The sequence below is a fragment of the Podarcis gaigeae genome (assembly GCF_964106915.1).
Source record: "Podarcis gaigeae genome assembly, chromosome: 5".
Classification (NCBI taxonomy): domain Eukaryota; kingdom Metazoa; phylum Chordata; class Lepidosauria; order Squamata; family Lacertidae; genus Podarcis; species Podarcis gaigeae.
The window spans coordinates 55824857-55839441 of NC_139681.1; the positions used below are offsets into that span (position 1 = coordinate 55824857).

General features: G+C 39.0%; 1 protein-coding gene across 1 annotated transcript in view; it reads right to left on the reverse strand.

The window, feature by feature from the left end:
• The window catches only part of CFAP58 (cilia and flagella associated protein 58), an 84454-nt gene that overhangs the window by 31791 nt on the left and 38078 nt on the right, over nucleotides 1–14585 (reverse strand). The window contains exons 12-15 of the mRNA XM_083741568.1: nucleotides 10067–10207; nucleotides 9523–9746; nucleotides 5634–5745; nucleotides 969–1073 (exon numbers count right to left, since the gene is read on the reverse strand). Coding sequence (XP_083597694.1) covers nucleotides 969–1073; nucleotides 5634–5745; nucleotides 9523–9746; nucleotides 10067–10207 — 582 coding nt within the window. The remainder of the gene's footprint in view (nucleotides 1–968; nucleotides 1074–5633; nucleotides 5746–9522; nucleotides 9747–10066; nucleotides 10208–14585) is intronic.

Here is a 14585-nt window from a genome sequence, read left to right on the forward strand (position 1 = left end):
GCTACCTTTAAAGCTGGCAAAATTGGTGTTTTGATTGTTGTTGTTGCTATAAGTGGAAGTAGAGGGGTGGACTTTTCACTACATTTTTTATTCTGAAATGTGGGTTGCAGCAACAAAGTTTCATGTAAACAAAGTTTATATGTGAATAAGTGCTGCCATCTAAAGCTAGTTACTGGACATGCACTGTGTTTAATTCCATAAACTGAATACCAGAATATCTGAACAGCACTCAAGGCTTTTGCATACAATCCATCACATTTTTTCCTTTATTCTATTAGCTTTCTCAGAGATCATTTCTAGTCAGATTTGATTTGTGCAGTGACGGTACCATGGCCCTGCTCTATAGTTTTGCTGTAGAGCCATTTTTAAACAAAGAACAGCACGGCTCTGTACCCCAGAGAATTGCTCAGCTGGAGGAATATAGGAAGCTGAGATGCCTCAACTAAGACTATTCCCTTCCATCTAGCATACTACAGCTGAGTGGTTCTGCACTGGTGATGTGAAGCAAAATTGTGTTAATCTAGCAAAATTATGTATAACAATGTGTCAGAAGGCAGCAGGAAGCCTTTTTGATTTAGACAAGTCTTCTAAGGAGTGTGCTCATTAGAAAAAGAAATTAGCCAGCAAGGAGCTCTGAAGACAAATAGATCTCTGTTCCACGCAACCATTCACATCACATGCACTATTCATCACACCAGTCATTCATACATCCACATTCCACATGATCCCATCAACACTGACTGCACTAGCTGAAGGAAGTTTGCATTTTCCCAGCAACATAAGATACTTTTTTGATTGCGTGGAGAGTACAGTATTCCTGCAACAGAAGCACAGCCTTAGGGGATGATATATGGATCCCTCAGAGCAAATAAAAATAACACCTGTGCAAAAATGAACCCAATAATATGGAAATGACCCAAGAGAAACACATGTATGTAAGCAGGATACATCCAACATGCCAACTGTACCTGGAGGAGCAACTCTTTTTCAACCACTTCTTCCGTCTTGCTAATAAGTCGTTTCTGCAATGCATGTATCTTTTGTATCAACTCATAGGTATTTGGGTCGCTGGCCTGCATGATAGGAATACAAATTTTTAGTTGTAAGTTCTGTGCCTTGCAGCATGCCTAATTGCTCAAAACTTAAATGAATACCTTCCACACTAAACAGGGCCTTACATAATAAAACTTTAACTTTAAAGCTGTTATTTATTCCCCTAGCAATATGAACAGCCCAGGCTACCAACCTAGACAGTAGCAGGTTCAAGTTGCTTCCACGCAGAGCAGTCATGGAGATCTGTCTATACACCTCATTTAGGATTTGAGGAAGCATCAGTTTCATTGATCAACAGAACATGTGCAGGCAAGCACATATCCTGAACACAATAGAACGTAATCACATGATTGTTGTCTTCTGGCCAGTAGTACCATCTTCTGAATTGTAACATTCATGCTACACTTTGTATTATTGGGCTTTCAAATAACTTTTGATATAGCCCCTCAATCAATTTTTATTGCGGTCAAAGACCAGACAGCAAAGTTAACAATAACAATATATGCCACATCCACATGAAGAAGCGGATGTAATTAAAAATTGCCTATAAACTTATTTACGTTAAAAATAACACTCCTTCAGCTAAAATCTGAATTCCAGAGATTAAAATCAGTACTCATTCGTCAGCCATCACTGTCACCACAGCCTGTCTTTTTTTTAAAATTATATTTATTGAAGTTTTAACAATAAACTCAACAATAACATTAACAATAACAATAACAACAATAACAATAACAACAAAAACCACTACACACTACACAAATACAATAAAGAAAAAATACAAAACAAGAAAGAAAGATGAGCAAAAAAAAAACAGCACATAAAATTATACTTTCCAAAATGTCCTTTCATTAACTTGTTCCTTTGACTTCCTCTCGCCTCCCTTTTTGCATTCTATTTTAATTTGTTGTTTTAGCAAATCCTTCTGATTTAACATTACCTGCTTTTTCATAATAATATATTACACACAATCTTAAAAACAGCTTATGCAAAGGTCAAATTGTTTAATACCAATCTCTTTCTAAACTTCTGTCACCACAGCCTGTCTTGTCCTTGTTGCTATAAAACAGAGTTTTGCAACAGGCCTGATGATATCTAGATTTTTATCAGCAAGAAGTTTCCTCTAAGCATCCAGGAAATTTCCTTAATAAAGGTAAAAAAGCTCTCTTCAGGTACCACGGGCAGTGTAGAAGAACGTGCCCAGTGGATTCAATCTCATTAGAATTGCATGGACATAATCTTTGTTCAGCTGGGATGTCATGATATCTGCCCTCTAGTAGTGCTGAAGGGAGAACATTAAAATGGGCTCTGGAAAATGTCCAACAATGTTTAGTGTTTGCTGGATGGGATATTTGAGATTTGTGCAGAGATTTATAGATTTTAGAGGATCAGATAAAATCAGTTTGGAATTCTATGTCCCAGATTTGTTCTTTGATTATATATCTGGCCCTTCCCATTTCCAAACTATTCAGGAGAAAGGACATAAAAGGACAGTTTTCTTGTAATGCCCTTCCACCATTTTGTTTGACAGTTATCAATTAGCAACAAGGGAAACAGCCCAGTTGGAGTCTTATTAAGTCTTAGCCATGTGTATAGAGTAACTAGCCACACTCTGGCTTCAATCCTATATAGGCCCATTTCCAGTCACAGGGCTGCATTAGGGACACATTTACGGGTTCAGAGAATTGACCTAAGAAATCCTGATTGTATTTTTTCATAGGAGTCCAAATTAGAGAGGGCAACTAGTTGTGTACCATATAATAGTTGTGCTATAGATTTTTCAGCAAATAGTTTAACAGTAGCTGGAATAAAATTTCCTCCTTTTGCTCAGTGGAATCTTAAAATTGCTGCAGTACTTTTTTGGGCACTTGGAATACTGTGTATAGTTGTATTTTAATCAAAAAGTGTATTTTAGAGCTGAAAGATGTGCAGAAAAGGGCAACCAAAATTACCAAGCCGCTGTAACAACTTCCCTATATGAAAAGTTGCAAACAACATTTGAGGTGTTTCAGTTGGGGGTGGGGGGGAGTGAGGAGGAGTAATAATAATAATAATAATAATACCCCACCCATCTGGCTGGGTTTCACCAGGCACTCTGGGCGGCTTCCAGCAAAATATTAAAATACAATAATTCAGTAAGGGGGGACATGATAGAAATGATGAATAAATTATACATGGCATGGAGCAAGTGGATAGAAGAATGTTCTTCTCCCTCTCTCATAACGCTAGAACCCAGGGCCGCCCAATGAGAGCTTAATATTGGAAGTTTCAGGACAGAAGTGTTTTTTTACACAGTGCATAGTTAAACTATGGAATTTGCTGCCACAGGACGAAATGATGGCTACTAAATTGGAGTTTTAAAATGGGTTTGGACAAATTCATGGAGGATTACAATATCAATTGCTATTAGTCACGATAGCTGTGCGCCACCTTCAGAACTGAAGGAGGAATGTATATGAGTACCACTTGTCGAGGAACACAAGTGAGGCAAATGCAGTTGCACTCATATATATATCCTGCTTACAGGCTTCCCATAAGTATGTGGTTGACCATAGTGCAAACAGGGTGCTAGTCCACATGGGTCTGTGGGCTGATCAGGGCTCTTATGTTCTTATACTGTTAGTTTTGGAATACATTGGCAAAATGCTACAGAGCGACTACTGTCATCAATTACTTCCAGAGGTGGTGCTCACATGGAAAATTGTGTTGACATGCACATTGTCCCAGAACATTTTATCAACAGTGATCAACATTGGAGCTGTTTGCCCTGGGGCATCTGCTATTTTGCTGCAGGGCAGTAGTGTGAAAGTTTAGTCATTGCAACATGCTGCAAGAAAAATCTCCTATGACAGCAGGGTCCCAGAAGCAAAGGGAGTCCTATAACAATGCAGGCAATTATAGGGTTTTCTAGCACAGGACGGCGAGCAGAAAGAGGAATATTAGCAAACCACATTTTACTTATATATGCTATTGCTATTCTATCTTCACACTTGAAAAACAAATGAACCCAGTGATTCCTAATGAGATAGACTGCAAATACATTTCCGTGTGTTCTACAACCACAAACACAACACACTGGCTCATAACACTGGCCCTGTTTGCATTCCACAGTATGCCAAACTATGTCTTACAGGGGTTGCACAAACATGCTGGCTCTCAGAGAAGAGCTCCCTTGCACTTTACTCCTCCCTAGTCCTTTTAGCACAATGTGGCAGTTAAGCCAAGGTTTGGCTCAGCATGTCATCTGAACCTGGCATCACAGTTTAGGTCTCTGCTCCTTAACAACAAGCTGCAACCACTGAACAAATGTTTGCATGAACCTGATAAGCCATTGTTTGGCTTATTGTAAAATGTGAACCAGGCTGCGGATAGAAGCTTTCTAGAATCCTCCCATCTGTTTACACAAACATGTCCAATTAATAAATTCCTGAGGACTAAAGCATAGGTGATTCATGCCTTTAACAGCCAAAGTGTTGATTTGCAGGAATTGTTCTATTTTTTGTTCTGGAGATGAACTAAGGCACTGTTACAAATTATTTCAACTGATTCTATATACTGGATGATCAAGCTATTTCAAAATGATTCTAGAATTCAAAGACTTCATTTTCTGCAAGTATCAAATTGTTGTTTGTGTGTAAGATTTAGATGTATAGCTGACGTTATCCCATAGGCTATGGACAGGCTACAGTAAATATCTCTAAAATATAAACAATTTCTAAGCATTTAAATTAAATTATATTCTATATTCTATCTGCTTCTAAAGGAGAAATTCCAGAATACTTTATCAGATGAAAATAAAGCATCAAAATATCAGAATTGTCTGCTGGGCAAATCAATACAACCAAAACATTCAGCTGGAGTTCTTCAGAAACTTGAATACTGCTACCAATTTGAGAGGTCAGCTGAACAACATTTGGCACTGCATAAAAGACCAACATGCATGCAAAACAGAAATCTCAGCAGCTTGAGAAATGTTCAAATGTATCATTTCTGCTCATGGGTTTAGCTTATATTAGAAGAGATCTTTATTTATTTTGCTTTCAGTTGTGAAGCAAACGAGTGTACGTGTTTATAATAGACTACACAGAATGTTGTACTGGTTACTAAGATTCTTTTCTTTCCCAAATTTATACATGCCCTTTCTGCTTCAACTCAATTGTTCTCTCTTCTGTTCTCTGTAAACTTCATCTAATGCAGCATTTCACATTTGACCATGGAAGAGTCGTTCCTTCTTTAAGGTGGGTGGGACTCTCTTTGAATTGTTTAATACTCTAGCCCCCTGTCAAAGTTAATCAAGTATTTCACTCTCAATCTCACCTTCAGACCTTTCTCTTCTCTTTGGGCTTTATCAGTTTTCATTCTGCAAAGCTTTCTGCAATCATACATCATGGAAACAACACAAAAATAATCCCCAAATGCCTTGTGCCTATAAAGCCTGTCTGCCATTAACCACCATAGAATATGGTGTGAAAATTTTAGCCTGTCTGCCCTTTTTAATGTCAGTTTGCACAGGATTAAAATATGCTTTGCACCATGCTATCTATTTGAAAATATGGGGTCTTTGAAAGGTGACACTTTACCTCTAATTTTCTCCATCTGTGAACATTCATGGGGTTCTCAAGCTCTTCCTCCAAGGCTCTACAGCGGGTCCGTTCCTTTAGTAACTCCTTCTGCATATGATAAACTTCTTGCCTTCCAAAAGTAAGAAATACAAACACCATGACCTCTGCAAAGAACTTAATATGAATATGGCAAAATGTTTATTAACTCTTTTATTTGGTGTAAGAGAGAAACGTGTAGCCATCTCTCAGTACAATTCTTCTTTCGCAAGTATTTACTACTAATTTCAATTACTCAAGTAAACATTTCCAGCACTGGCTGTAGAAGAGTTTCATGATGTAATGCTATTTTCAGGCATCCCATTCGACTCTTGCCAAAAGCAATGGCAAACTTTCCCTATTTACACAAGGCAGTCGTTCAGAGGTCTGCTATGCAAGATACCAGCATTAGGCTTGTCACACAGGATTTTTTTTACCTAAGAGATCAAAAATTAGAAGTCTTGTTTCAAGAAGCAAAATATGGTAAAAGGAAATATGGTACAATCAGCATGCATTATTTAGGGCTTGAGATGAGGTAATGAGTGGCTAGTGATAACGAAACTATAGTTGAAACTGTCCAGATGTCATACATATCCGATCATGCCCACTACCACAAAGAGATAAATGTAATGTCCCCAAAGCAACCTAAGTGACCTTGTTGTCGAGTATTTCCCAGACATTCCATCTGTGACTTATGGAACTTCATGGTAGGGCTGGTCGATACATGAGGCAATTTGAGGCAACCATCTCACGCAACAGGATCCACAGAGGCAAGAAATTCTGATGTAGATATTTATTCCCCTTTGTTCCTAATGTAGGAACTTCACTTATCCCTTCTTCCCTAGTTGGGGGAGGGCACCATTTTGTGGTTTGCCTCAGGTGCCAAAATGTTTGGGGATGGCCCTACAACATGGTACGGAGCATTCATCGAAAGATATAAACTGAATGCTGTTTCAAAGCAGGCAGACTCCAGAAGTTTATTGTAGCTGAGGAAACATGCAATAAATTGTTCCTTTGGGCAGCTTGAGGAAGTCCCACTTACATTTCTATTCATAGTGTTCCAGCTAAATATCAGAACTGAAAAAACTCCCACCTATCCTCATTATCTCTTCACCAGACTAAAGAGTAAAAATATACCTATAAAATATATTAAGGCATGCCTAAAAATGTAATCTGTACACATGAGAAATGTGTATTTTCAGTCAAGTGTTTTCTACAAATGCAGATGTCAGTGCACTGGGCTCTCTCTGACTTCTTACATGGCTGCAACAAGAAATACAGCATTTAATTATTGCCAGCTCCATTAGACCTCTCCATCAACTATCACCTGGTAACAGTCATTCCAGCAGGCAGTAGTGGATCTGGTCTTTCAGCAGAGCTGAAGGAATGAGCTCTGCTTTGTGTCTCTGAGGCAGCCTACTATCAAGAATGGTAGCCAGGGCAGTGTGGGTGGGGCTGCATTGTTCTCCTGTCTTCCCAACGCTGGACATCACGGCCACCAAGATGCAGGGGGACAAGGCAACAGAAGCTCAGCACAATGCAGGCATATTGGATTGGACACACCATGCCATGCTAAACACCTGCTGCCCTGCCCCTCGACTTCTTGGTAAATGACAGCAACATACAGCATTGGGAAGACAGGAGAGCAACACAGCACCTCCTGCACAGCTCCACCAGCTGCTACTGCCGGAAGACTGCCTTAGAGATGGGGAATAGCTCATTCCCTCAGCTCTGCTGAAAGATCAGCTCCATCGGGTGCCTCCTGCCCCTGAACGTTTCCCATTCCAGCTAGTCCTGAGGAGGACAACCTCCCGAGTGTGCTTTTCCCCTCTTCCCCTATCCCCTTTTCTTTACAGTGTCTTTTACACTGTATGCCTGTAGACACACAGTAGATGGTCTTGTTTCATCGATCAGACATAAGCCATCATTGGATTCTTTTCGGCTGAGGAACAAGGTATAAATACTCTGATTAAATAAAAACATAGTGGAAGTCTTTTTAGCTTGATAGCAATTTATACACCATGATGTAAGTGATTTTCAAAGTTCTTATTGTTATAATTTTAGTTATATACCTTCTATTTCATTTCTATTTCCAAGTATAAATATATTAATTACTGGTGCCATAAACAAGATGCATTAACAATTTTACATTTTAAATTTGTAATATATGAAACGATTCTTAGATGGATGGGCCAAACCCAAAGAAGTAACTGTACTACCTATTAAAGCAGCTTAGCACTGCAAATGATGAAATGACTATTTTCTGGCAATTCTAGCAATGATTGGGGAGTTCATTAAAACAGAGAGTTGCTGATGCCATTAACAGAAGTTAACCTTGCCACAGTAGCATATACTTGCATTTCCACATGGTAATCAAGCACCCAGCCCAATGCATTTCAGCCCAAAATCCAAAGTGGGTCATTGACCATAGACAACAAATAAATGCCACATCTTTCTAGAATGCTTAAATCTAAATAAAATCTTAAATAAGGGTAGGAAGGAACCTTCAAATCATCTCTCTCAAGTTCTGCACTGAGACAAAATCCTCTGTTAGGAAATCTGCCCACCTCTCCCCATATATTAAAACCACTAGCCAATTGGGCCTAGAGGGGAAAAATTATCACACACCCCACAAAAAGGTATCAGTCTACTAAGCCGCTCAACAGAAATTGTTAGTTCTCTAGTATCTAAAGTTCGCAATAAAAACATCCCATGACCATTGCCTCTCTCTACAGTAGTTTCCAAAGGAGAAAAAAAATCTGTTCATTATAGCCACCACTGGCACATTACCTGCCAAATCTTTTAAAACTATCTTAGGCTGCATTTTATATACACTTACTACACAGCAACATCCACTGATTTCAATAAGATTTACTTTTCAGGAAAAATGCTTAGAAGCACCCTGTTATTTAATTGCCTAAAAGTCATTTAGCATTTGAGAATTAGCTACAGTAAAAAGTTCCATGAAATTTGCACACTCTTTCACCCAAAGAAATAAGTCCAATTAATTAAAAAAAAAGCACCTTACCTATTTTATTGTGCTTATTCTTTGGGACTAGCAGAGTAACTCTCTAGAGCAAACCTTATTAATGTCTGTGAAGTTTTGCCAACAGCATAAATCTTACTTAACAGAAGACAGAACTAAATCCTCCTTTGCCAAACCAGTAACTCACTGAAAGCAGTCCTTTTCTTTAGTCTATTTTCTTACAAGCCCACAGTGACTATATAACAATGTTTTCCCAAAAGAACAAAATATGTCTCAAGTATAGCAAGGTCTTTTTTTCTTTTTCTTTTTAAAGTATTAGCACAAAAAAGGAGGAGATAAATCTAGCAAGCCCATAAAATTTTGCTCGGAGGCAAACACAATCTCAAATGAAAATTTAAGCAAATCTTTCTACTAGGATCAAGCTACCTGATAAATCTAAAGGACAAAAAACTGAGAACATATTAGGGCTTGTTATAAATATGTCAAATGTTCTGTTTCCACTATGAATTACCTAATAAAAAACAGCTCTGCTAATGTGGGTCCTGGGCCCCACTATGTTATTCACTGAACTCTGAACACTTTCCCCATTGCTGCCTGTCAAGTTTTACGTTGTAGCAATTGTAGAAGTAAAGTTTAGAAGTGGGATAGTTTGGTACCAGCAACTTCCCTTTAAAATGATGTTTCTTTTTCCTGGCTATTGATTGGCTTATTTGCTTGAATTTAAATCCAGTATTGTACAAGGTCATGTGAAGCAAATCATTCTTTGAAATAACTGATATGTCAACACAAATCTTTGTCATGCATGAAAACAAACATTCCCCAGTGTCTCAAAAGCGGTGTCATGGCCGCAGCAACAAGCAAAATTGATTCATTCTGTCTTTCTACCTGAGTTCTTCCACATTAGCTACACTCTTGCCAAGTATTGCCTTCTCCCGACGAAGTTTCTTGATCTCCAGCTTGAGTAGTCGGATGTCTTCCATTCTTTGCCGGTACTGCATTTCTCCCTTGTTCAGAATTGATTGCTGGATTTTGATCTTCTCATATAGAAGAGCCAATTCATCGTTGCGACGAACCAGCTGGCTCCCCAGAATGTCTCTTTCACTGATAACCTAGAAAAGGTGGCAGGTCAAGACAAGATTCTACAGATGGGCTGAAAGTATTAAAATTGTCAGTCATAAAGCATAAAGGGGAGCGCTGCCTTCATCAGCAAAAAAAAACATAGCACCAAAATGTTGCACATTGTCAGTAAATAAAAATATTACTGAAGAGGGTCTGAAGCAGTCCTGACAGTAGGCCAGATCTTCAACTAGAACAAGTTGGCATCCTTCTGTTTTATGACACTATGGTATGTTAAATGGGTTGATGCCAATTTGCTTCAACTGAGTCACATTGGAGTAAGTGCCACTGAAGCAGTGCTTGTATTACTTACCTGGTCTAATTCCTTTTTTTGCCTGATCCTCTCTGCATCAGCTTCAGAAATAATTTTCAAGAGTTTTCTTTCTTCTTCCTCTTGTTTTTCAATAAAGTGTTTAGTCTCCAGAGCTTGTTGTCTCATTTTAAGCAGTTCACTCTGACAGAAACAAAAGAAACAGGAAATAAATTGTGTTTAGTAACAGCTTCCGACTTTATAAACCTGGGAATTTAGGATTATTAAGATTTAGACAATCTTGTACTCTTGCTTAGGTTCTCATGTTTTGTTGGATTCAGTTTGCTGGTTCTCAACAGCAAATGAGAAATACCACACAAATGTACACTAAACTCTTATAAAAGAAAGGTTGTAACAATATGTCCAACATCTTTGTATTGTACATCATACCCAAGAGAAATGTCAGTGTGGTTTAGGCTCAATTTGTAATTCGCAGGCATTTCTTAAACTTACAGAGGGGAAAAATGAACAGTAGTAGATAGTGGAGAATTCAGTTGCTTACAGTAATAACCCACCACTATCTTTATAATTTATCAAACTTGTCTGGAATTGGTGCAAGTGAAATTACACATTTTCTGACACAGAAAATTCTGACACAATCACACAGACGGTTGATTGATCATGAAATCACTACAATCAGATGACTTAACAGCATTACCCCTGCAGTGGACAGAGAATACTTTCAGACAAAGCCCATAACCATGGAAGCAGTCCAGGTCACCTTCATTCAAGCTGCTGACATTTTTATAGTGTGCTTGAAACAGCATAGAGAACTCAGAAACAAAGATTCAAGGATAGTACATAAGATAATATTATGTAATACTGTAAGCTACAACACGTTCACAGTCAAGAGTTGTGATAAAGTTTGCACATAATAGGGCTGTTATTTATCTGTAATTTATTGCCTTTGCCTTTAGCAAAGTTGTATCATTCCTAGATACATTGCTAGTACAGTAGTTCACTGGGAGCAACTCAAGGTGTGCTATTTTCAAATATGATAATGATACCATGCCAAAGGAACTACCAAATATTCTGTGGTGCTTCATTTGTTAAAGGGACAATCACTTTGTTAAAGTGATAGAAAGGAAAAGGCTATTCCTATTGATTTCTTAGTTGGGAAATACCTTTAAAAGCAAGAAACATTTGCGATATATTTTCAGGACAGGATGTTTTTCAGAGACAGAGACATTTGATCCTGCTCTGTCACAACAGATTCTGAAAAGGGCCGGTTCCAATAAATGGGGATGTGTGTTTGGTCTCTTGAGAAAAAGCAATGCAACAACAACAAAACTGGTTGCGAAAGCAATAATTTAAGAGAACTGGTAGAACTGTTCTGTTATACTAATAAAATACCTTGCTCCCATGTTGTTTTCTTTAATAAAACTTTTATTCTCCCATATGCACAATATTTGCACCACACTTACTCCAGTTTGGACACTAATCAAACTCTATCAGCAGAGCAAAAATGGATGCTGCCTAGTATTAAATGCAAGCAACTGTGTGTAAAAAGTAACTGTTTGGAAGAGTAAAACTGTTCATGTGGTTCAGCATTGCTGAAACATTTTTTTAATATCAAAACACTATCTTTTTTGTCACAGAATATACAAGCTGTAAACAAGATACAGCTTTAGATGTTGGCTATTGATATAAGCAAATATTCTGGTTCAGATGCATTAAGTGCATGAAAATCTAAGCTATCTTGCAAAGCAAAATCCAAACAACTACCAGACAATCCAGGAGCCCCATGTTAAGCAGAAGCCCTAGAGGTGTCAGAAATCTCACAAAGGTGTGATCTAAATACCTTCAGGTATAGGATCTGCACATTCCCATGTGACAGGAAACACACAGTGCATGGGTAAGCTTTCCTGCTGATCCACTGGATCCTGGCCAAAGCACCAAAGACAAATGTAGAAGTTGCATACTAGGACACCCACTGAATTGAATGCATAATATTTGGGTTGGGGTTGGGAAAGATGTAAAAGAGGGAGAAGGAAACTCTTAGCATTCTAGGTATTTAGCACAAATTCTGTAGGCATCAGAGCAGAATGCCCTCAAGCCAGTTACTAAAGTGAGGATAGGCCACAGACACTTTTGCTGCTGAATAATTGAACAGGTAAAAGAGCACAGCAATCAAGCTGCTGTCAAACTGTTGGTGGATGGTTCCACAGTGACAAGGCAGCATTAGAGGCTAGTTAAAGGAGACAGTTTTGCACAAGAAGTAAAGTTCTGAATGCTTTCTCCATAGCTGATATAACAACTCGCAGACAGACCGAGAACCCAAATTCATCACCCCTTTACAGAGTTCTATTGACATTCTGTCATAACAGTAATGTGCTGACAATAGCTGAAAACCTACAGAGTCACTGGAGCGTAGCATAAAATTGACAAAAAGAAAGCAAAGCAAAAAGTAGCAAGGAAGGGATCTCCCCCTTTAGTGAAAATAAAAATGACCTGCTATGGATGCTGTTTCTCTTGATCTTAACAAGACAAAAAAAGAGAGACTGAAGTTGAGAAAGTTACATTTCATGCAGCCAGATTCACTGTAACTAAAAGAAGCACTGACAGTATTCTCCTACTTTCTTTTTGATTTAGCACAGATTTATGACTTTCTGCTGCTCCTCAAAAGTAAATTTCCACCTGACCAGAAATCCACTCATAGGGAATCTAGTTATTTGGTAATGAAAAACTAAAATCTCTCCCCGTGTGTATCTTTTCTTCTTTTTTAATATACTACAGGGAAGGCGGAATTACTAACTTTGCACAGCATTTCAAATGTTAATTGTTAAGTATCCATCAATACTAGAAATAAGACTATGCAAAGAATAGTATTTCCACATCAGCTTCCAATAATGAACAACTCCAGAATCCTGGATATCTCTGCTCTATATTAGGTTTTGCCTCTCTATTCCTTTTGGCCTGCTCTCCATATTCAACCAATTCAGCTATCTCTCTTCAAATCCTTGATCTTCTTTTCCCCTAAAGTTACAAAAGATCAGTCCGCGGTTATTCAGTCCCACCATTCACCATACCCACCATTCACCATACAATTCACCATACCCGTCCTTACACCTGGGGAGGGGTTTAGATTTGGTGGTGGTATCTCACTTCCCAGCTCTTTGGACTCAGCCAGACTCCCACAGGCTGCCAATTGTGCAAGTAGGTATGAAGCTCACCAGTGGGAGCCAGCAGAAAGCCCTGGGGTGGGGCATTCAAAAGGATGAAGGGGAGGGGGGCTGTGCCAGCTCAGGATTGACTGGATCCCAAGTCAGTCTTACAGCCACAGAACAATGGCATAGGGCCCAATCGCTGCACCAGCTTGGGCTGGCACAGCCATCATGTATGGATGGAGCCTGAGCATCCTCCACCATCACCTGCCTCCACAGGCACCATGAGGAACAGGGCTGCAGATGCAGCGGTGGCCCTGCCACTCCACAAAGCCCCACTGGCCAGAGGCAGGAGGTGGGAGTTTGGACTGGGCCCTTAGCCTAATTATCTAGTGATTAAGCAACAAACTCCTCAAGTTAATTTGCAAATATTTAACCCTAGAGGTTTGTGCCAAATATCAGTGTAGTCTAGTAGTATTAAACTGGGGTTTAATGGGTATATCCACACTTACAATAATAATGTGATGACAGAGCAATCCAGACACCAATAGTTCAGTGGATTCCAAGCACAAGTGGCTAATGAAACATGAATGAAGGCAGTTGGCTAAAATGGCATTGGTACAACCTGTCAAGAAGGGAACTAAGACTACAATCCTATATATAATTACTTAGTAGTAAGATTCATTGGCTTAGTATCAGACAGCTATGTATGTTAAGCTAAAAAGGAACCATTTCCAGCAAAAGTTTTAGATCTCTATAATATTCTTTACTATGTTTTTTCCTGGCAAGATCGTAAACTTTTTATAGTTGCATGGCCAGCAAAAATTCAAGAACTGACAATTTTCCATCTATGCATCTCCATGCCAGGAATCACACAAATGTTAAAGGGATACAAGCCCTGCCAGAAAAATGAGGGCAACCATGGAATATTGACTCTACCCTGCCACTTAAAGACTAGGGAACTTAATTTAAAATACTCCTATCCTACAAATCTGTTAAACAAATCTGTTAAAATGTAGACCAAAAAGTATGATGAATAACCAGCATGGGCCAGCAGAGAACTCAGTTTGAATTGCAGTCTTTTTGAGGAACCCCAAGTGTTAGTAGAATCAGTTATTTCCCAATCATCCCAGGGCACCCTGGCAGGAAAATCCTCCAGAGCTCTATGGAATCCAATGGCTTCCAGAGGAGGGACCATTTTAATAGGTGCCCCATCCTTGCAGGAGGGGAAAGGCTCATGCAAGCCTAAACCTAAGTAGGAAGTGAGTTTTCCATGACAAGTTGATAGACGTTAAATCCCACCAACCCCTTTCAGATCATGATCCAGCTCCTTGATCAAGTGTGTTCTATGTTGAGTTTGGTGACGTTTTGGGACAGCACCACTGCAGCCATTGCAGCCAATAAGTCCTGAGGCACCT